A 25,748-nucleotide genomic window follows, 5' to 3' on the forward strand; every position below is an offset into this window, starting at 1 on the left:
AAATTTTCTTCGAATTGCTTTATTAGTTTTTAAAATATGACTAAAAACGTAAAAAGTGAAATTAACATTAAGGGGTACGAACTTTGAATCGCTCTCCTGACCAAACTATGGGGACCATATTTCCCAGATTGCGGCTACCCCCTATATTTTGAAGGTTAAGAATCCAAATATGTAAGAAAAAATATATGTTTATTCAGAGAAAGTACATTTTTGTGTCTGATTTCGTAACTTAATTAATAGTTAGCACTAATTAATTAGCATATTTGAGGTCACCCCCAGGAACCATTAAGATTAACACTTAGTTCGTGAAAATCCGATCATTAGAACGAAAATTATTCAGGGTGATATCTTTTTTTTTTTGCCGACTGTACGTATAAATAACTTTTCTCAACCTAAGTTGTTGCACAGCAACAGAGAGTAAATAAACCATTGAGAAAACGCATTAAACTAGAATAGTTTCTAAAACGCCGACCATTTCGAAATAAAACTTTCCAACTAACTATAGATTCGCGAGAGAAGAGGAAACTTTTCTCGAAATGATTCCAGAATATTTCAAAGAACGGTTAAAAGTTTCCCCCATACTTTCTAAAAGGAATAGTCGGCCATCAAAAACCTTAAGCTGCCTCTTTTCCCGATACTTTCTCGTCTCCAGAGATGGAACAACTCTTCTTGTAAAGTCAACTGAATCGCGCTTTCACCTCATCCTCCATCTCAGAACTTGGAGGAAAATGGTTCTTCTTGATGAATGAATGTCGGAAGAGATTGTGTACTCAGAGGAGTTAATTATTCCAAACAACCAGATTGCGGAAGAGAGTCAAGGTTCTGGACGTTCTCAGGACATGATTCACTTTCATCATCTCCACTCCATTAGATGTGTTCCCACATCCGATATCAGACCACAACAAAGAGATATCGGCTTTGGTGACTCGGCTCAGCGTCTGTTGGGTCATTTCCTCTTTTGATGGACATGACGAAGCGCCTCCGCAAACACCCCTTCTCCACACACTCTCATCCCGTTCACAGTGTCAGGGGGAACTGGCACTCATTGACAAGGGAAAATCAGACTAGCATTAAATTTTGAAACGTGGCCCTAATATTATTAGAATATCTCTAGACATCAGATGCAACGTAGCAGTAAGATTTATGGGGGGAATTTTCATCCACAGAAAGTTATAATTAATTTATCTTTTTCAACTTGCTTTAAGGGAATACATGTTTTAAAAAAACAGGACACAATATATGCATTTTTCAAAAATCAATGAAAAAGTTTAAATTTTTTTAAAAATTATTTTAAAGATTTATTATGCATTATCTTTCTCAAAATCACAGAAAAATACCATAAAAATTTACTTAATTACAACTTTTGTTGTGCAACGAGATAGTCCAGTGGGTAGAGGCACTGATTGTGGGGTTCAAACTACAGTGTAAACCACACCTAACTCAAGTTTGATGGGCACTATATTATCTGGGTAGTGAAAATGACTTTGTCCGCAATGCTTATCCCGTTTCTATTGTTTTACTCTTGGCTGCGAACTTGTGGAGCTTTAATCTCTATGGAAACCCATCTCACAACGAGCTGTTTCGGGAAAGTTTTATACTTTCTTTATATTGAATATTTTTTCTTATATTTGAAACAAAAATTCTCCTTTTTATTCATTTATTAATTTTTTTTAAACATTTTATCCTCCTTTAAAATTTTTACATTTTATCGCTTTATAAGCTACTGAAAGTGCATTCCCGCAACAGCCTATTGTGGTCCAGGTTGTCATCAAGGTAAAAGATCCACAATTTTATGACTAATGGCGTAAATGAGGCTATGTGGTCAACATTGTTATACTCTTGGCTGAAGCTGGGTGGTCCTTATGCCTCTATTAGGGATCAAATCTTCACAATGACGGAGCAGTTCCTTAAACATTGAGTCCTCTTGGACCTTAGTAAATCACTAACTCCATAAATAAATTTGATTTATGCGTGCAATGATTAATTCAATGCACACGAAATGCATTGCAAATTTATACTTATGCAATAACTTATCCATTAGTAGGATGCACAAAACGTGAATGGACTTGTAATTTAAATTTCTAGATTGAAAAACAATATCAAAATTGAAATATCGAGAGATTATTGTGAAACTTCAAGATTATCTAAGCACAATAAATTAGAGCTAAAAATAAAAAATTTTTGTTGTTAACCAAAGACAGCTATTCGTCTATTTTTTTGCCTGGATGACAGTCTAAAGCACCTGCCACAACCATCTCAGCAAGTTATCTTCGGTTTGTTCTATTAGATAATAAGTTTCTCAATCTTTCAATACATATAATTTTTTTTAAAATTATGTATGTAAATGCATTGTATAAATATTTACTTAAAGTTTTAGAAAACAAGTAGCAAAATTTTTAAAATGCTGCTCAAAAATCTTTTGAAGCGCGTTTTCGAAATAAATACTTTTTTGCATTTATCAGGTAATTCAATAATTAATTGACAGTTCTGCACAAAACAATTATCTGATCCATGAGAACTTCAGTTTCGTTAGAGAAAATTTAATTATTTAGGTTGTGCATGATTATGCTATAAATTGGATTCAACACAATTTTTTTTTTATTTAAAAGAAAATTGCTTTCCCAACTATGTTTTGCGTTCATTGTTAGTCTCAACATTTTCAAGTCCATTACCGTAAACTTCATCGAGAGATTTTATACAGCATTTATCTTGCGTTAACCGTAACGTTACCTTCCTGTGTTTTGTAGAGAATTTTTCCACCTGCTACGTAGAAGCTCAAATAGCGTTAACTTTAAAATCATTAAGGTGTGCAAAATCTCTCTAACAATTTTCTCACTCACCTATAAGGATTGACAAATGAAATGTGGACGGGTGTGCTTGTGCCGGACCGGGATTAATTAATCCTTTGAGCTTTATTTTATTTTAATTTTAGCTTTTTACTGATTTAGAGTTCGTTTGCTCTCAGCCACTACAGTTGCACTAAATGCACTTTAGAATTTGGAGACTTATAAGATTTAAAATAAAGTTTTGAAAATTGCGTTTTAATCTAACAGCATTTTTCCTCCGAAAAATAAAATATTTCTTTCTCTCCTGCATATTATATCTCCCCCCTAGCAAAACTTAATTGCGACTAGTAAGACAACTATGTATAAATTTAAATATTCAAAAAGACAATTAAAGCAGGAAAAAATAATAAAAGCAATAAAAGTAAGAGATAGGTGTGTTGGCAAGGCAGTACTTCATCAGGGGACACACTGCCTGCCAACACACATGAGCCTTTCTGTTGTCAGTGGGAAAACCAAAACTGAAAGTGCCCCGAGGCCCCATAATAGACAAACAAATAAGAGAAACTCATTATAAGAATTGAGAAGCACAGAAAAGTAATGAACCAGCAAAAACAACTTAAACGTACACATAGTAAGACTTAAAAATGATACACCCACTTATAAATAAAAATAGTTACAGTTACAGTTAGAATAACCAAATCAAAATAAAATAGAATTGCTTAAAAAATTAAGAAATCTTTTTTTCCAAAAACAGAATTATAACATCCAGTACTGCAAATTAGATTCCTTTTCTGATTAAACTATGTATAAATTTCATACAATCGCAAAGGGCTTAGATAAGAGGAGCACACCTTTTATTACGCATAAATTATCAGCCAGTTCATATGAGAGTATTTAAAATGAATGCAAAGTCATGTGGAAAAGGATGCGTTCAGAACATGCAATTGAAGGATTTTTAGTGTCGCGAGGCGGGTGTAATGCAGACCATCGAATGGTTTTCGTTCACAGTGAACACAATCTAAGATTAAAGGCTATCAACAAATATATAAAGGCTTTTGTGAAGACATGATCTGATCTTATATTAAGATCTTGGTCAAATAAACATCATGGTTTCCAATTAATTCGTGGTGTGAGAACCTTGGTGGCTCAGGGGGTAGTCGTGAACCTAAAAATTAAGTAGGCTGTTCCACGACGGTTATAAGGTTAATTAGGTCCCCGACACCCCCCCCCCAAATATGGGTATGCGGAAAAAATTTTCAACTTGTCGCCGTGACCTCCCGCACAGCCGGAGGTGGACAGAGAGCATCTGGCCACACGCACCGGCCGAGAGGCCCGGTGAAGCCCCTCCTTGGCATTTATTTAAAAACAAGAAAAAGACATAGTACTTTTTTGGCAATAGCCCGGAGGTAATCGGGCAAAAATACAAAAGTAACAAATTAACCTCAAGAATTAAACGTTTTACATGTATAATAGTTGTGATTATTCCGACTATTAACTAACAGGTGAAGTTAAGCATCTAGATTGATGTTTACAATAAAATATATAAAAAATTCAAGAAAAAAAATTTAAATTAAAGTTTATAAATTGGCCAACGGACCCTTATAAATATTTGAAATTTAATAAAATTAACGATATCTACCATGTGAAACCCAGAATTGAGAGCTGTCAAAATATAATGGAATTTGTACAAGCTTCGTGAAAAATATTTTTGGTCAAACCTCATGACCGAAAACTGGTGGTTTAAAAATTTAAAGTTTAAAATACAGGCAAAATAATAAAAAGATTATAAGAGACAATTTGTAAAAGGAAAAAAACATGAAGTTAAAGGCTAAAATTATACTATTGACCAAAAGGGTCTAAAAATTCAACATAAAAATTTGTAAAAGATCTAGCGCACTCTCAAAGTCTATATAATAAGACATACAATTTTTTAAAAGATTAAAAATGAATATAGCACTTAGACTGACATAAAATAGTAAAGACTGACATAAAATAGTCAAAAGACTGACATAAAATAGTCAACATATGAAAAACAGATTAACATAAATAAGAAAAAGTTGTTAAAATTCATTGACTAAAAGACACGAGGTCAATGAAACAATAGTACAATGAAGGATCGTTAAAAATTTGTACTAAAAGAACATTAAAGCCTAAAATAGGCAAGATAAAATCAAAACAATTAAAAATGCAAATGAAGTAAAAAGGTGGTCTAAAATCGTATAAATACACTTTAAAAACTTGGGTCGTGGTCCATAATATAAAAATTTTAAGCTGGTCGGGAAATGGAGACATTAATTAGTTGTTAAAAACCTGTGCCAGCAGATCCTCTGAAGCGGTTTTGATGATGGTTTTGATTATTTCTCTACATCTATTGTTTGCAAAAATTTGTTAATCATCTTTATCATTGAATAAATTTTGTCGGAGTGCTTGGAAATGATTGCAGAAATATGCTAGATGTTCAAGTGTTTGTTTTTCGTTACAGTATTTACCTTTATCGTCTTTGTTAAAAAATTTCCTTTGATAAGTTCCAAACACTCCGTGCCCCGTCAAATATTGATTTAAATAAAAGTTTGCTTGTAGTCTGGTAGTTGACGGGGTTTTAATGAATTTGTAGGTCTGCCGACCTTCACTCGATTCTCTCCATTTCCTTCCCCAGCTCGCCATGATAAGTTCAGTCATCTTAGGAGGGGTCCTCAGACACCGGAGATCTGAGCCGATTACGTTCTTTGCGGCTCTATCTGCCGCCTCATTGCCCTGGATACCAACATGTGCCTTGACCCAATTTAATTTTCTCTCCATTTTCTTTTTGTTTGTTCGATGAGTCTGGAGGAAGGTTCTGGGTTCTTAAACGGTTATAAAATAAAATTCATTTACTGTTGATGAAATGTTAAAAGTAATCAAGGTGTAAGTTCTCGTAACAACGGTGCAGCACTTTAAGCAAAGAAACAGTGCAATCATCTTCTGCTCCTAAAAGTTAACTTCGCAACGTTGTTATGTTCTGAACTCATCCTTCACAGAAAGATTTTACAATCACTTTTAATTCACTCAGGAACTTTCACAGAATTTGATGTGCACTTCTCTTAAATTCTCTTATATTCCTGCATGGTGACACTGTTGTATTTACTGTATTTCCGAATCAATTACACATATTTCTCTTTTGGCAACCCTTATATAAAAAAGGGCACTGGATAAAAAACATATCGACCATTTGCTTGAGTTTTAAGTTTAGCAAATAAAAAAAAAACCTTTTTTACTGTGTTTTATTTTCTCACTGGAAAAATAAAATCGATTTATGCTGAAAAGCAATAAGTTTAAAAAAAGTTTGACATCAAATTATCAGAAATATGAATATAAAAATAAAGTAAATGTTTATAAATAACATTTGTTTCATTTTTTCACTCATTATGATCTTGTATAATCTAAATAAATTACAAATCCATTTCGCTTATAAAAAGAGTAAGGCCAGTATTAATTAAAAAAATTTACAGCAAAATATTTATTTGTAAATAAATAAATGTACACTTTATGGCTTTCAGATAATTGCGAGTAAATACTTTTCGCTGCAAAGGAAACGTCACCTTCGTCTAAGAATTTAGAAGAGGACCTTTGATTAGGCCTCGACATTCGGGAATTACTGGGGGATGGGGTGGAGGTCGAAGGGATGTTGGTAACCATTACCTCTCACGCTCGGACGATGCAAATGGAACAAACATTTAATTAAACTTTCAGTGGACGACAAGTACTTTCACGCCTTTTGCAAATGGATTCTCTAGTGGAGAGGAAAACAGTTAAGACAACTAACTAACTATTTTGAGGAAAATGTGGACCACTTTTATGCCAAAGGGAGGAAAGTGTCCTCTGCTATAGTTCAATGAAATTAGCAGACGACAAATAAATATTTTCTCGGAACATTATATAACAAACAGTAATCAATATTTGCCATTGCTTATATTTACCATTATTTATATTTGTCTTATGTAATACCAAAATCAGAGGTATTTCTCTATTCAAGTTCAAAGCATTTGAGTTATGTTTAATGCTTTGAAGGCGAGATTAATGCTTTGGGTATCGATGTTATTTTCATATATTTTTTTCTGCCGTTTTAATTACAGGCAAAAATATTTATAGGTACTTTTATTTATAAAAAAATCATTCAATAGTTGCTAAAAAATCTGTTGAATTATCGGGATTAAATTTGAACTGAAATATAAAACCAAAAAAAATAGTAGTCGGAAAATAATTTCTTTTATTCATATTTAAAAATTTATAAATAATTGATTTCGTTAATTAAAGAAATTTCAATGATGAATAACTGTTTCTCTAGTAATAACTGTAAATAAGTACAAATTTGAGGAATCATTTTTTGGAAGTGAACCATATTTAAAATATTTCACCTTTAACGCTGAAAAAGACTCCGATGTTTCATGCTTTTTTTCACAAACAAAAACTGTTGAAATGATAAATATAATATTTTTCACTTATTTTGACCTAGTTTAATACAAAATAATGAAAAAAGTAGGAAAAAAATAGTTTTTTTTTTTAAATTCTGCTTCAAAGAGTTAAATGCACGTTAAATCTATTGTTACCATTTAAAAAGTATAAATATGCCACCTACCGAAAAATCTATTGATTTTTAAATAGAAATTTGCTTGCACTTTGAAAATAATTTTTTTTCTAAATTATTTTTTCTTAGTAAATACACTTAATGTTGAATTTTTCTGTTGTAAAATAAATGTAGTTACTATCCTATCTCCTAAGACTAAAAAGAATACATAAATCTTTAAAGAAACTATAATTATCGAACGAATGAATCTCGGAATCGGCGATAGAACGAAATTGAGAATTACTTCATAAATAAATAAACAAGTACATAATCAGATTTACGCAATATCGCTTGCAGCTTAAAAAATGATTTGTCATGAATAAGCACCCTGTAAAACTGTTTCACCACGAGTACGGTTTCACTGCTGCAAAAATTAGTTCACTCTCTGAATGATATGCTTGTGTTTCGGAGATCTCGGAAAATACAACCCTATGCGGTCGTATTAAATTTTTACGCAATTGGAAATCTACAAGCGACGTCATCATGGGTAAATCGTGATATTCGTTTATTCCGCGATTCAGTATTCAATCAGGTTTGACACATAGGTTCACGTGACGTCGCTATCCAATTAAATCTAATCCGAAAATTATCCAGCGTGATAATATAGCAAGCCTAATTGCTACAACGTTAACACGCCTAATTCTTTTTTAGCAAAGAAAAATGCTGTAACATATTATTATGTTATGCAAAATATTATTTTGAATTATTCATACTGTCTAAGCCTACTAAAAGTTATTGTTCAATACAGAATGGTTCCTTGTTGTAGTGGCTAAGAGCAGACATATACACGACTGGAATGATAAAAATATCTTTCCATACTCCATTGCGAGTTAAAAAAAGAGCATTGTGGTGTAGGATTAGAGTAATCAGCAGCGACTGCATATTGTTCCGCTTGATTTCGTTACCAATTATACAAACATTCTTTCAAAACAATTTAAAAGCTTTTAAAAGTTAAACACGTCAAACAAAAATTTAATTCGTGTTATTTTTACGATATATATCACAGAATTACTAAGAACAAGGTTATAGTTTCAAAGTTTTACCGGAATCCTAGACTTGTCGACATATTTCAATAAAAAGGAGAACAATTATTCTTGGAAACGAAATTACTATATGAGGTTGCAATAGCGTTAGATTTAAATGGACTACTAAAAATAGTCCATCTTATTCTGACATGCTTTTAACAAATCAAATGCGAGATAAAGAATTTTTACTCTTGTTTTGCTGTAGCAGAAATTCGTTTGAAGGAAATAATATTTGTTATTCTTTCATCCGTTCCGTTAAATGTGAACAGAAAGAAGAGTATTTGTTACGATTGTAAGATAACATTTTTATTCATTCTTATTACTTACTTGTTAATTGATTATTGTTGTTAACAAAAAAGTAAGAAAAAAATGGCTGCGCAACTTTATTTACAGAGTTGGCAATGTTGATATAAGTTCGCATTGGGATTTAGTCATCAATTTTGGCGCGAACTTAGATGCAAACAGGCTCTTCCCGTAGGGATAATGGTGTCTTATTAACTTGCAACAGAGTATGGTATTTTTTTTTTAATCCGCATAAAAAATTAAATTGAAAAAGGGTATGCAGTAGTGAGGAAGGTAAGATAAAAATTATTTTACACAATTTGATTGCTTCATGAAACAATGAGTGTAATAATCTCCTTTCTGCGTTCTTTTCCGTAGGGAACAAACAGCTATTTTTATCTCTTAGACTTCTACTTTCTCACCTATTTGCTAAATTTCAATAAAATTCTGTCTTCTCCTGACTGAAATATTAATACTTTGCACTTCCTAATGTGTATTCTTTTAAACGGTTTCTAAAAACGCATAATAAATGAAATCAGTAGTAAACATACATACATATATATATATATATATATATATATATATATATATATATATATATATATATATATATATATATATATATATATATATATATATATATATATATATATATATATATATATATATATATATATATATATATATAATTTTCTGGAATTTCCTTAGTAAATACACTTAATGTTGAATTTTTCTGTTGTAAAATAAATGTAGTTACTATCCTATCTCCTAAGACTAAAAAGAATACATAAATCTTTAAAGAAACTATAATTATCGAACGAATGAATCTCGGAATCGGCGATAGAACGAAATTGAGAATTACTTCATAAATAAATAAACAAGTACATAATCAGATTTACGCAATATCGCTTGCAGCTTAAAAAATGATTTGTCATGAATAAGCACCCTGTAAAACTGTTTCACCACGAGTACGGTTTCACTGCTGCAAAAATTAGTTCACTCTCTGAATGATATGCTTGTGTTTCGGAGATCTCGGAAAATACAACCCTATGCGGTCGTATTAAATTTTTACGCAATTGGAAATCTACAAGCGACGTCATCATGGGTAAATCGTGATATTCGTTTATTCCGCGATTCAGTATTCAATCAGGTTTGACACATAGGTTCACGTGACGTCGCTATCCAATTAAATCTAATCCGAAAATTATCCAGCGTGATAATATAGCAAGCCTAATTGCTACAACGTTAACACGCCTAATTCTTTTTTAGCAAAGAAAAATGCTGTAACATATTATTATGTTATGCAAAATATTATTTTGAATTATTCATACTGTCTAAGCCTACTAAAAGTTATTGTTCAATACAGAATGGTTCCTTGTTGTAGTGGCTAAGAGCAGACATATACACGACTGGAATGATAAAAATATCTTTCCATACTCCATTGCGAGTTAAAAAAAGAGCATTGTGGTGTAGGATTAGAGTAATCAGCAGCGACTGCATATTGTTCCGCTTGATTTCGTTACCAATTATACAAACATTCTTTCAAAACAATTTAAAAGCTTTTAAAAGTTAAACACGTCAAACAAAAATTTAATTCGTGTTATTTTTACGATATATATCACAGAATTACTAAGAACAAGGTTATAGTTTCAAAGTTTTACCGGAATCCTAGACTTGTCGACATATTTCAATAAAAAGGAGAACAATTATTCTTGGAAACGAAATTACTATATGAGGTTGCAATAGCGTTAGATTTAAATGGACTACTAAAAATAGTCCATCTTATTCTGACATGCTTTTAACAAATCAAATGCGAGATAAAGAATTTTTACTCTTGTTTTGCTGTAGCAGAAATTCGTTTGAAGGAAATAATATTTGTTATTCTTTCATCCGTTCCGTTAAATGTGAACAGAAAGAAGAGTATTTGTTACGATTGTAAGATAACATTTTTATTCATTCTTATTACTTACTTGTTAATTGATTATTGTTGTTAACAAAAAAGTAAGAAAAAAATGGCTGCGCAACTTTATTTACAGAGTTGGCAATGTTGATATAAGTTCGCATTGGGATTTAGTCATCAATTTTGGCGCGAACTTAGATGCAAACAGGCTCTTCCCGTAGGGATAATGGTGTCTTATTAACTTGCAACAGAGTATGGTATTTTTTTTTTAATCCGCATAAAAAATTAAATTGAAAAAGGGTATGCAGTAGTGAGGAAGGTAAGATAAAAATTATTTTACACAATTTGATTGCTTCATGAAACAATGAGTGTAATAATCTCCTTTCTGCGTTCTTTTCCGTAGGGAACAAACAGCTATTTTTATCTCTTAGACTTCTACTTTCTCACCTATTTGCTAAATTTCAATAAAATTCTGTCTTCTCCTGACTGAAATATTAATACTTTGCACTTCCTAATGTGTATTCTTTTAAACGGTTTCTAAAAACGCATAATAAATGAAATCAGTAGTAAACATACATACATATATATATATATATATATATATATATATATATATATATATATATATATATATATATATATATATATATATAAGTTTCATTTATTGCGCATAAGCTGCAAGTAAACAGAACTCATTAGATAAGTTCAAAATGAAGATAAAACAGAGGAAAATTATAGACATATGGAAAAAAAAGGGAGGGGGGGGGAATAATAAGGAAAAAAAAACAGACAACTGATTTAAAAAAAAACCGTAAAATAAAAGATGTAATCTTTTTATCAGCCCACACGATTATATCCGCAAAAAAGAGTGCTTTCTGATATTGTATCAATGTAGCCAAAGCAAAGTATATTAATACAATGGTGTGAGGAGCTTTCAAAAAAAAAATTTTTACAAAAATTACAACAAATAAAATAGAACACAATAATTAAAAGTAACACGTAAAAACAGAAAATAAAATAAAATAAAAGGAAAAAACAGTATAAAACAAAATCTCTAAAGCGAGTAGCGAAATCAGATGTACTTACATGAACGGGAAATTTTTCAGGAATGATTTAAAAATATTTTTGCTACAAGATTGCCAGATTACAAAATATGAAAACAAAAGCGCAAAATGAGTGGGGTATCCGGATAACGGGTAAATCCGTTACCAAAATTATTTACTAAATAATTTCTTTGTTAATTTTTATAATTTTTCCATGTGCAAATCCATTTCGGACCAATCCGTGGGTAAAATTATTTACTAAAAATTTATTTATTAATTTATACAATTTTTCCATGTACAAATCCATATGAGGCAAATCTGTGTTAAAATTATCTACTAAAATTTTTTTTCTTTGATATTTTATATAATTTTTCCATGTGCAAATCCACTTCGGGAAAATCCGTGACTAAAATTATTTGCAAAACAGGCAATTTATGTTTCTCTTTTCTATTTTATATTTTTTCTTAAATAAATATTTATTTATTTTCTAAAATTATTTATGGTCAACTTTTTAAATTATCCAGTATAATATTACCTTGCGCACATCCATTTCGGGCCCATCCTTGGCAACTAACAAATCAATGCACAGCATAACAAATCACTTCAGCAACGCAGTAAGAACGGCACTTTAAATTCCTCTAGTTACACTCAATTTGCGCTTTTGTTTTCATATTTTGTAATCTGGCAATCTTATTGCAAAAATATTTTTAAATCATTCTTGAAAAATTTCCCATTCATGTAAGTACATCTGATTTCGCTACTCGCTTTGCAGTTTTTGCTTTATACTGTTTTTTCTTTTTCTTTTATTTTATTTTCTGTTTTAACGTGTTACTTTTAATTATTGTGTTCTATTTTATTTGTTGCAATTTTTGTAAAAAAAAATTTTTTTTTTTAATGCTTCTCACTCTATTGTATTAATATATTTTGCTTTGGCTATATTGATGAAATATCAGAAAGCACTCTTTTTTGCGGATATAATCGTGTGGGCTGATGAAAAGATTATATCTTTTATTTTCCGGTTTTTTAAAAAAAAAATTCGTAATTTTTTATTTTTTTAAAAATAAGTTGTTTGTTATTTTTTTTCATTATTCCTCCCCCCTTCTTTTCATATGTCTATAATTTTCTTTTGTTTTATCTTCATTTTGAACTTATATACATATATATACATATACACATAATACCAAAAAAATGATTTCATGCATATAATGCAACAGTGAAAAACAGTTTTACCACAAATAGTTCTCTTTTAGGTAAACACCAAGAAGTACCAACAATAGAAAGGAAACAGAGGTCAATGACAACTGGGGTCAAAAGAATTTGAAAAAGTATCTAAACATAATTCAAAATCATTTTTTAATCGCAATTATCCAACTATTTGATGTAACGCGCTGTTGCATTACCAACCAACCGATATTCGTGTTGTTAGTAAACTTGCTAAACTAATTCTTTCAGAACCAGCCAACTAATGTAGCTGGTCTACCGTCGGTTACGAAATTTGTTAAATTTAAATTAATTCAGCTACCACCAACCAACAACACGTGCAGCGGAATCATTGCAAACCAGACAATAATTGTTAGTACTGCTGGTCAAATATTGTTGCTTTTCTAATGAAAAGAAGTGTTGGTCTCTAAGAAACTTAAACTCGCTTTGCGGGTAGTGTAAACATTTATATCTGATGTAAATATGATATAAATAAATAAATGTAAAAAACAACGTATATTTATGTAAATAATATAATATATAATATAAATAATATATTTATGTATAAACTTCATTTCGTGTATTCGTAGGGTAGAATTATCTTATTAAATATACTTCACTTCTATATTATACTTAATTATATTTATCGTTTTCCTGTTAGTTGATAAAGCATCGGCCAAGAATTATTGTTCCGCTGTATTCCATTTACTGAACTGTAGTGCCTTCCCTAATTCTATATAGCAGCTCGTAACGAAATTCGAGATCGGCAGTGCCTTAGGTTGTTGGGTTCATCGATGAAAATAATAGAACAAAAAAGTTCCACGGAAGATCATTGTTTTCATTGCAGTTCTTTTTCTTCTCAACTCATCTCATTTTTTTCTTCTTTATTTTTTACCTTCTTTACTTGTTCTTCAGCTCAGTTCTTGCCGATTGCCCAATTTTTCTTCCAACTTCCTTTTTATTCTATTCGCGCATGCGTATTACGTAATTGAATGACACCCATTAGTCAATTCAAGTCTGGACTTGCTTTTCTACTATTTGCGGTAGTTTTTCTCCTATTCTCTTCTATAGTTCCTTTTATTTTTTTTATCCTTTTCCAACTTCGAAAAAGTTCTTTTGTTTTCACAGCGTTTTCTCAACTCATCTTTCTTAAGTTTTTTTTCTTTTACTCCTCTCTTACAAGATAATGTTTTCTTTCTGTTTTAAAGAAGTTAATGTCATTGGGGGAAGTTACAGGAAAAAGTAGAAAAAAAAATAATGCAGCGTTTGTCTTTCTTTTTTTTTTCCTTTCCATTTCTTTCTTTTTTCTGTCACGTTCATCTGTCAAATGTCGCTTTACTTGGGATAAACAATCAGTTGTACAATTGCATTATAAAGCAGGTACAATCGTTTGTAATGTTAGATTTTGCTTTATTTGCTATTTATTTTTTTATTAATTCTTTTAAGTGCATTGAAAAAAAACTTATATTGGCTTTAATTTATGCAGTTAATTCTGTTCATAAAATTCATGTTGGAACATTACATTGCAGGAATTTTAAAAGCATCTTAAAATATTCAAATTGAAAAAAGTATACTCCGATTTCTTTATTTGCACTGCCTAAACCAATTTTTAAATATAAAATAAATTTAATTTTTCATTTGTAAAAGCGCTACATATGTCTGAGATTTTAGCATGAAAATGTTTTTATTAAAAGAATATTTTAATCGGTAATTTGCAGCAACTATGTAGAAAACTTTATGGGATATGTCAGTTTTATTCCGCTAAATAAGTTACAGTTATAATTTTTTTTCCTTTCTCTTTTAAGAAACTGTCATATTTTCAAATTATATATATATATATATTTTTCCTTTCAATATAGTACTAATGAATTTCACTTTCTTTTATATTCAATAAATCATACATGGCTTGCAAAATTTCAAAAGCGGATGCATGATTAAAAAAAAAAAAGTTTAACTTTTTGAAAGTTTGTAATTAACTCAATATTCCAATAAATTTAAGTGTATAACATTGATGCAACTTTTAGATTTTAAGATTTTAAATCTAGATAGAAAGATGCAAGGCTATTTCTTTTAAATAATATTAAATTTCTAGGTTATCTACAATGAAATTCATTTTGAAAAGAACACTAGGATGTTTATTTGATGTAATTATGGATACTAATCTTTCCTGTTAATTAGTCATTGTAATATACACAATTTATTTCACAGTAATTACGCAATCAAGGGTAAATCATAAGTATTAAACAAATGAAAATGGATGTTTGAAGAACTATTTTATAAGAGAAAAACAAAAGTTTTGAAAGAGGATTGCTTCTTCTTATTGATTTTTACTTATTATTATTTTACTCAGTTTCTTTATCTTAAAAAGGTCGCAATGGACTGCATCTAAAATGGTCAGAATTAGATTTGAAAAATATAATGACTGTGGAATCAGTTGCCATAATTCGCGAAGTTTCCATCTATTTTCGTTTAATTATTCTGTATTATTATAATTATTTTTGTCACGATACGTTTCCTTTTTGTTTCTTAGCCAGTTAAATAGACTACAGGGAGCCGTGATGGCTCAGGGGATAGAGCGTTCGTCTTCCAATGAGGTGAACCGGGATCGAATCACAGCCATGTCTGGTTGATACGAATTCCTGACCCGGCACGCACCGACCCTAGTGTCTGACGTAAAATATCCTCAGTGGTAGGCTGATCATGGTTTAGAGTTCCCTTGCCTTAAGGCTAACCGTGGGAGGTCTTCGTGGCTTTCTCTCCATGTAACGCAAATACAGTTAGTTCCATCAAAAAGTCCTCCATGAAGGCAACATTTATCTCAATACTTGATCCAGGATTTACCTTGTCTCCTGTATCTTGTTAAAATTACAAGGCTACTGAGTTGAAACATTGGTAGTCGCAAACCAAAAAATTGGGTCAGCTGTTCAATGACGGATATAAAAAAAAAAGACTACCGGACTGCTCTAGATTACAAACCAACATTTGTCAATTCCAAGATTCCTCCCTATGGATAATTTCATATTACTTGGAGAAGGGATGCGTGTCTACACTGTTCCTGAAACACAGAATTTATTCTGATTTTAACATTTAGAAACCAAAAATATAAAGCATTAAATTTTCAACATAAATGTGTTCAAAAACATATCGATGTTTCGAGCTATCAGTGTAAGAAATAGCAGACAATGGCCTTAAAAACATCTGTGCATAAAATACCGGCATTTACCTTAAAATAACCTCAATGTAGGGAATAAGATTTATTTTTTACCTTTCTCAACCTGAAAAAACTCTTTCCCATTGGGAGAGAGTTTGCAATTGAAAGACTAGTGCTGCACTTTTGTTATTTTGCAATATTGCCTCCTGTAACTCTTTCACACATGTTTTTGTGGGTACTTATTTCAAAAATTATAATACTCCTGTGACGCCCAAAATGTTGATGGATTATATTTATATAGCACTTTATATCTGAAATTTAACCACACAATTTAAAAGATGAATAGATGAATTATCTGACTAGCGTTTACGAGAATTTGAGGAATGAAATTTAGAAGTTTTTACTTTGACAAGAGGAAATTAAGATGAAGTCTTGCTTTTATTTTTTACTTGTAGGTTACGAATTGAAGCATAAAATACCATTTATTCAGGTTGATGGCTTCGTGGCATTTGCACAATCTTTAAGTTTCAATTTCCAGTGGAAAAAAACGTTTTCTAAGGCTCTTTGAATATTGTTTATTGTCAAATGCACTTGTAATAAAAAAACTTGCAAAAAGAAACTTGGATCTTTCATCCACTGAGATCTTCGGAGTTAAAAGTGAATGCTGTATGTTAAACAAATTATTATTAAGAAGTAAATATCAAATGAAATAAGAACTTTCCCTGATAAATCTCCATTTTTTAAAAATGTCACATGTATTCTTTATCCACTCAGCTTTGAAATTAGGACAAATCCTGTTTGAAAATTGTCGCAAATACTTTGGAACATTCTCAACTGAAACATATCTACTTTTTAATTTGCATAAAAGTTTTTGGAATGAAAGGAAAAATTACTCGTTTAAGTAGAAGTTCAAATTCTGCTAAATTTCTTGTTATGACACTCTGTAATTTAAGAATTATTTTTCTTTGTAATAATACAATCCCCAATCGAAAAATACTTACAACAAAATAACATTCTAATTTCAGAAGCTTTTGAGGCGGTAAATTATCTGGAGAACTTGTAAAGGTCTTTTGAGCACTTTGTTCTAAACTTCTAATGAATCTGTCCACAACCCTCCGGGCCTGATTCTAATAAATGCAAACTATAGCCTTATAAAGATTTCGAATGCGAAATTCACTTCTATTCCAAACCGCTTTATATTCGAGGCATAATCCTTCAGGAAATATACCATCCGCAGTTTCTGGAAATCCCTAATAATTGTGGTCTCCCGAAACCACTGCTCCAGGACTAATCCAGCGTTGGAACTATTCCATCTGTACCTTGCCCATTCCACCTCAGTCATTATTCTAATCCGAATCCGCGGTTGAGAGAACGCTGGCGTTGACTTCAGCGTCTGTATTTGGAAACACTTAGGGCAAGATGTCGTTTTATCCGCAATCAATGAAAACGTGTCTAATCCTGATTGTGCCATGGCTCCTCTTTTAGCAGTTCTTCTATGGTGACGAATGTTGAGCCAGGAGAGTGGCTTCAGGGTTTCGAAGTTCTAGAAGTACTTGGGTGACGACCCTTTTCAGAATATTTATGATATATTCGCTTCATTTGGAAAATATTATTTAGAAACGAATCGGAGTATGAGAAATGGATTACTGCTCTTATCTGTGACAATTTTATACAAACGGATGAAGTCTTTTCCCTGTTGGATTATGGATTATATATTAATAAGATATTAATAAAAGATGAGTCGAAGAATTTCTGAAAACTCTCTGAAACAAAATATGTTTTTTTAATGAAGGTTTAAAACATAGTTAATTTTAAATGTAGTTTAAATATTCCCTTGATTGAAAGTTAGTTTTTGCCTAATCAATAAGAAGCACGAATGTTGTTTTTTCTTTGCTGACGAAAGTTAATTCAGGAGAGTGGTTTCGGGTTCCAGAAGTATCTGGTGGGAACCTTTTTTTAGAATATTAATTAAATATTCTCTTTATTCGGGAAATATAATTTAGAGCTAATTCGAAACATGTAGTATGAATTGTTGCACTCATCTGAGTCGGAATAGTTTTATAAATAAGAATAATGTCTCTTACGAACTTTGAATTCTGGTGGATTATCGATCAATATTGATAAAACGCATTGCTCATCTATTCTGCAAAACAAAGCTAATATGTATGTATGTGGTCACAAATCCAGTTGAGTTTCTTTTTACTCGTTGGCAATAATGACCTGAAATAAAAGTTAGCTATAAGTTAAGCAGAAATGAGAATTAAAGAGCAAACTGCTCGTATAAACAAACTGTACTTTACTTTCACTTTGAACTTTACTTTCACAATAATGGTACTTTAAACTTTACTTTGACTTTATTTTTACTTTAATTATAGCCATCGACGTAATAGTTTTGGGCAGCGATAATATATTTCTATATAATTTTTAATGTATAGCATTATTTTATTAAAAGGAGTGATATTTACGTTGTTTTAATACATTCACTATATTGCGATGTCTCGTTTTAAAGTCCTTTTCTATTTGAACGACAGAGCTTGTTGCATCAATTGTTTACTGTATATATATATATATATATATATATATATATATATATATATATATATATATATATATATATATATATATATATATATATATATATATATATATATATAAATATATATATATATATATATATATATATATATATATATATATATATATATATATATATATATATATATAAATATATATATATATATATATATATATATATATATATATAAATATATATATATATATATATATATATATATATATATATATATATATATATATATATATATATATATATATATATATATATATATACATATTTTTATATATATATATATATATATATATATATATATATATATATATATATATATATATATATATATATATATATATATATATATATATATATATATATATATATATATATATATATATATATATATATATATATATATATTGAGATATTTGAATAAAACTATAAAATAGAATAAAGAGAGTCAGAAATTCTTCCGAAGGAGAGTTAATTATATTTAGATCTTTTTAGGATGAGATCATTTAATTCTGTTTCTTTTATGTCTCCAAACTCCAAGATATGTGTGTATATTAAGGTTTCAGGAGAGATCTTTTGATCTGCTGCTTTTGTTAAAATATCTTGCTAAATGTTTATTTTATACTATGAATAATTTCTAAAGTTCACTTAATTTCAGAAACATGCTTTTTTTGTTCTAATTTTCAAAAGTTTTCTCTGGTCTATTTATACTTTACGAGTTCATGATAGAATAAACTACATGAAAATGCTTTTCTGCCTAACAATTGAATTTATAACGGAGTATAACTTGAGTATAACTGAGTAAAAATTCCATGATTTGTTTGTTCTAAAATGACTCGATCCAAATTATTTGTTTCAAAAACTTTAGTGTATATAAATTGTATGAAATGTATATAAATTGAAAGTCTCAAAGGATGTATATGTTGTATATTTGTTTTAAGAAGTTAGACGCCCTGCATACAAAGCTAGGCTGAAATACCTAGTGTATTCAATTTGCAAATGAAGAATGCTAGAATTGTGAAGTTATTCGAAAGGAACCACGAAACTAATTACAGAGATCAGAGTGTTCAATAAAGGTGAGGGCGAATACCTCCAGTTCTTAAAATCTCGTAAAGTAAAATTTATCACTCAATGGCATAAAATTAAAAATAAAATAATACTTTTTAAATGAACTGAAAAAGCACATATGTCCATGGGTGTAATTTCAATTCTTTCCGACTGAGGGGATCAATACCCACGTAAAGTTTAGGAAAGAAATCTTTTTTTTTTTAATTTTTTTAATATAATATGAGGAAGCATCTTATCAATTGGAAATCGTCCTAAAATTAATTTATGTAATAAAGATTAGCATGCATTATATGAGCGAAAAAATATTTCAAAGTTTTAAATGGCGTTTTCTTTTAAAAAAAATTTATGCTCAATGATATAATAATTCTTCGGAATTTGTATCCGATATTTTTAGTAAAAGCGCATAGATTAGAATACAGCCGTGGGGACTCAGGGGATACAGCGTTCGTCTCCCAATGACCCAGGTTTGAATCCCAGCGGTGGCTGGTTGGTACGAATTCTCCTTTTGGATCACGCTGACCACGTTGTTGAAGTGAAATATCCTCAGTGGTAGGTGGATCATGGATTAAAATCCCTTTACCGTTGGGTGGGGGACTTTCGTTGTCTTCCTCTCCATGTAATACACACGCAAATTAGTTCCATCAAAAAGTCCTTCTCGAAAGTTAGTTTGTCCAAATGCTTGATACAGAATTGGATCGGCTGTTAAATGACAGTTATAAAATAAAATAAAATAGATCCTAACTAATGATTGCATTTTTTATTTTTTGCACTTATTTTGTTTAAGTTATTTAATTATTTCACTAACAATCCGAATTTAACTTTTGATCAATAAATATCTATAAAAGCAATGAAAAAATATTTAGTGCAAGAGTAAAAACATAGTTACACATATTTTGTCGAATTTTACTGAAAATCGGAACAAAATGGAAATAGTTATTGTGTTCGCGACTACAACTAGAGCTATTTTGTGAAATGCCATTTATAGCATTGGAAGATGTATATCATCTACTCCACGTCAGTGCAATGAATCTTTCTTATTCATAGTGCCGTGCAATTGGAAAAACAGCGATTTACGATTTATTTCAAGTAAAGTTATTTTGCCAACTATTTTCTTTAATAATGCTATGAACGCTAAAATAAAATTTCAGAAAACTGATAAAAATCGATTTTTGAAAATAAAAGCTTTTTTTTTGAAGTAATATTTAGTTCATTATACAAAAATGTTAAATGTATGAAAATAGATATTTATTTTTTATATATTTGGCGCTTATGCTGATTTTTCTATTTCATGGCAGTAAACGAGTTTTAATCCACAGTTTAAGGATAAAAAATATCCATTGTATAAGTTTTTGAATGAAGTTAAAACCAATTAGAGTTTTTTTTATATATTTGGAGTTACGTTGTCTTATATATTTGGGACTTGCGTTGATTTTTCTATTTCAGGGCAGTAAACGAGTTTTAATTTACAGTTTTGAAATAAAAAATACTCCCTTGTAGATATTTTTGAATTAAGTTCGATTTTTAAAATTTTTATAGAAAACTCAACAAGTGATAATCCTTCCTAAAGAATTGAAAGAAGAGTTTTCAATTTAAAATATGCAATTTTTGCTAAATGAAATATGAAATTAAATTTTCAGCAATTAACCCATCCATCTAAATCTTTTCCTACATTTTTAAATTTATTGAAATTGGGGTAAAACAATCAGTTTAAGAAATAATCGTGAATATTGTCTTCATTAGTAATTTCCTTAGTAAAAAGGTCTAATTGTGTTACGTGTGAAACCTTGTATAAAAGAGGGGCTCAATTTTAAACCGGAAAATCTCACGTAATGTTGTGATTTTTTAAGACATTTTTGAGAACCAAACAATACAATTAATGCAAAAAAATAAATAAATATGATAATTGAATTTGTTTTTACGAGTTGCTTTTTCTAGAGTCTTTGTTTTTGAGAAGCATAGATTTAGGACAAAAAATGTAAAAAGTAGTAGAATCTTCTGATTTTATAGTTTTAGTTGCACAGTGTGAAAAAAAATACCCACGAAACTTCACGTTTTTTCATTGGTTCGAAGGGGTTCTCAATCAGCGGTTCTTAATCTTAATCGTTCGAAGGGAGGGACCACAAATTTGCTTAATAATTAGTACAGAGGATATTTTAAGTTACAAAATTCGACACAAAAACGTACTTACTCTGAATAAAGATACATTTTTTTCACAGCAGATTCAGATTACTGACCCCCAACATATATAGACGGTAGCCGCAATCTGGTACTCAGTATCAATCAGCTTCTGACTCCCCGTTAAACTGTTCTACCGTAAACTGCTTGACTTCACGCGTCAGACTACCGAAGCGGGGGAGTCACCCCTTTTGAAGAGGATCCAAAATATGATGGATTGTGTTTCGATCTTCCTCAGAGATGTTTACCAGATCGTCACCAATAGCCCATTGTGCTGCCTTTGAGTGATGTAAATAAAGTAATACTACTTGTAGTGTGTTTAAAATAGAGTTGTATTGAAAATTAGGAATTGTGATTATTTAAATTTAATTCTTGTAATGGAATTACCTTTAATAAAAAGTAATAAATAGAACCAACGTAAAAAAATTACCTGCGTGGACATAGAAAAGTGTTGTGCTGCAAAACTCTAGTAGGAGAAGAAAACTTCTCTCTTAGCTTTATTTTTTCTTCAGAGAATCGATGCAGAAAAAAAGAAAAACTGTGAAGAATGCGGTGTGTGTGTGGAAAGTAAAGATACCGACACTGCCACACAAAGGAAAGAAGTAAAAAGCAATGATAAACTGAGAGAGAGTGCAAAAAGTAAGAAAAAAAAAGCTAGAAACATTCGTAAAGCTTCGAAAGTCTAAGTCGGAAGTAGCGTTGCGCATGGAATTTTTTCTAGCTTTTCAGCATTATCTGGGAAAAGAACATTTTCCCTCCTTTTTTTGTTATTGGTCTGCCCTGACTTCCGTCTATTCGAGATATCAGACGATCAAAAAGAAGTTGTCAAAGAGAAGTAAAAATATCGTTGTAGAATTCCGACTACAGGAAGTTTAACTTGTTAGTGCTTTTCCTTTTTTTAAAAATAATTTTTACACTGATATTGATAAATTAAAACTTTGATCATGCTTCTTTCATTTTTTTATATGCTTGAATAGGGTAAATTATAGAAATGATAAATTATATTTAAAGCTTGGGATTCGGAAAAAATAATAAAAAACTTAAGCAAAATGTCCCTGAACAAAAATGTAGCTATCGTCTGCAAAATGATTTCAACTATTGCAATATTTTATATTTATGAGTGGTTAGTTGCGTTTATTGTTTTTCGAACATTTTTCCAGAATTCTTAAAATTACAAACAGGAATTCAATCTATTAAGATTCCAGAGATCGTGATGAAGATATTTTAAAGCCTGACAGTCGCAGATTAATCACTTAACACTTTTTCTAAGACTGTCGGAACGAAACAAACGTCAACCTTAAAAATAAAAGTTTAGTATTTTTTTTTAAGTGTGAGCTTCTAGCACTTATGCATGGCTGTTAAGTTTCACCCGTCTTTTTCCGTAAAATTCCATGCGAATTATGAAAATTACGTAAAATTTAAATACAGGGGAAGTCACTTTTTTATCACTTTCTTTAAAAAAAAAAAAGAAAGAAGAAAAAGAAAATAGAGCAGAAGACTTTGCTTCTAGCTCATTCTGCCCGTCAACCCCAGGGGTGGTTTCTCATTCTCTTTCGATATTCCCCTTAAAAGTCAATATTTTTTCAAGGAAAAAAATATCATTAATGAAATATTATTCCTTTTATTAATAAAATATTATTTTATTTGAATGTAAGAACATTTTGTTAATATGTTTACAGTAGCCAGAGGAAGATCGCAAAAATATCAATTGTACTTGAAAAAAATATTAAACTTGGGAATATATAATGTGTGACAAATAGAAGTAATAAATGATTTTTCCTGTTAACAACGCTTATTTCCTTATAGGTTGTACGAGACGATGTCCAAATTGGCTAACTTATCGCAAGGTTAGGTTTACATTAAGCATTCATGTCAATGTGCGTGTTCACACTCTTAAATAATTATTTAAAAACATTTTAATCGTTTTAACTGGTTATTTTTAAAAATTTCGATATGAATGTCAAGATCTATAGGTTGAAACATCTTACCCCTCACTTATTTTTTTTATCTATTCATTTCTTTTTTTTTTTACCCTGATGTCTAATCCAGTTAGAGCGATACGATATATGAGTAACAATCACTGATGGGTCGAGAGCAAAAATTTACGGAAGCAAATATTTCCACGTAGATTTAAAAAGGAATCATGGGTATTTTTATCTGGCCGTATCTCAAACTTTTTCAGACTGATAAATTATTATCTCGCCTTTAAAATTATTTTAAATTTTCAAAGTATCGATTATACTCAAACATAATATTGGCTCAGGGGATAGAGCTTTCGTCTTCCAATGAGGTGAGCCGGGTTCGAATCCCAGTGATGGCTGGTCGATACGAAATCCACATCCGGCTTGCACCGACCACAGTGCTGACGTGAAATATCCTCAGTGGCAGAAGGATCACGGGTTAGAGTCCCCTTGCCGTGAGGCCAACCGTGGGAGGGTCTCGTGGTCTTCCTCTCCATGTAACGCAAATGCGAGTTGGTTCCATTAAAAAGTCCTCCACGAAGGCAAATTTCTCCCAATACTTGATCCAGGACTTTTCTTTGTGTTCTGAACTGGATTCAAAATTGCAAGGCTATGTAGATGAACATCAGTAGTCGTAAACCTAAAATTGGGTCGGCTGACAACGGCGTTTTTAAATTAAAGTAAAATATAATGTTAAAAAACCATTTATTTAATGCAATAATGAGATTCTAAAAATTTAGATAGCTCTGCTTGTAAGTTTCATCAAGTTATTTATGTTAAAACTTACAAGTTTTAACATAATATTAAATTCCTAATTAATTGTTAGTTACTTTTTTAATTTTTTTTATGAAAAGTTAGTTTTCTTATGAAAAAATTACTTCTATCAAAAAACTAAATAAAAAACTAAATAAAAAAAGTACACACATATTTTCAGATTTAAAGGATTTAAAAGAGCATATTATATCTTAGCATTAGCAATTTGCTGTACTTGTGTGTAATTTTGTAACTCTTGGCTTGAAAACATATGAAATGAAACATAACTAACAAGGAAATCGTAGTATTTCAGCCTACAGAGCTTAAGAAGATACTTATTGTTTATTCACTGCTTTTAAAAAATTATGCTGATTTAACATCGTTTTTATTGATGCATAGATTTGATTTATGCACATTATTGTTTTTTTTTTTTTCTTTTGAGACGTTTGAGTACTTGAAATATGAAGTATTTTCTCGGTGTCTCTATGTGCAATCTTTTTTCATCAATTTCTTTCTTATTTTTTATGACTGTAATTTTAACTAGGTAATAGATTTTGTGTAGGTAATTTATGCATTATTGGGTATAATACAGCCTACGTCACAGGTTGTGTTGTTCCTACTAAATTTAACCCATGAACGGCATTTTCTGCGAGCCTAACTTCAAGCCACAAATAAACAAACGAAGTGTTCGATCGTTTAAATAGCTGCTCGCCAGATTTTATTGCATTATAAAGAAAAGTTATTGAAACTAAATACAACTAAATAAACAACAACAACTAAAACAAATAACAACAACTACTAATAACAATAACTAAATAAACAACAACTAAATTCCATTCGTTTAGCATTGCGTCATATGTTGTTCCTACTAAATCGAAGTAGTTGTGTTTTTTTCATATTATACCCAATTGAATAGAATGTTGAGGTATGTTAAACTAAAATACTGTAATTATTATATTGTTTTAATTTGGAAACAGACCAGTACTAACTGCTACTTTAGTTTTCAGATATGAAATCCATTTGCGTTCCTCGTTCTAAATTTAAATAAACAGAATAAACAGTGATATAACTTTAAGGTGTTATATTCCGTTGCAAGTTAAGAAAAGACGGTATGGGATTTAAGTAATCATCCGTGATTGCATATAGATTCGTGATTGCATTACTTCGTTATCAAATGATACACATATGCTTTCACAACAATATAAAAACTTTCA

General features: G+C 30.3%; 1 protein-coding gene across 1 annotated transcript in view; it reads left to right on the forward strand.

Annotated features, from left to right (window-relative positions):
• The first annotated feature begins 749 nt into the window (after positions 1–749).
• Positions 750–25,748, forward strand: part of LOC147807430 (tubulin alpha chain-like) — a 56,111-nt gene continuing 31,112 nt past the window's right edge. Inside the window, exon 1 of the mRNA XM_087166543.1 lies at positions 750–945. Within this exon, the coding sequence (XP_087022669.1) occupies positions 750–945 (196 nt within the window). The remainder of the gene's footprint in view (positions 946–25,748) is intronic.

Source organism: Parasteatoda tepidariorum, chromosome 6, assembly GCF_982258835.1.
Source record: "Parasteatoda tepidariorum strain Cologne lab strain chromosome 6, Ptep-v5.0, whole genome shotgun sequence".
Lineage (NCBI taxonomy): Eukaryota > Metazoa > Arthropoda > Arachnida > Araneae > Theridiidae > Parasteatoda > Parasteatoda tepidariorum.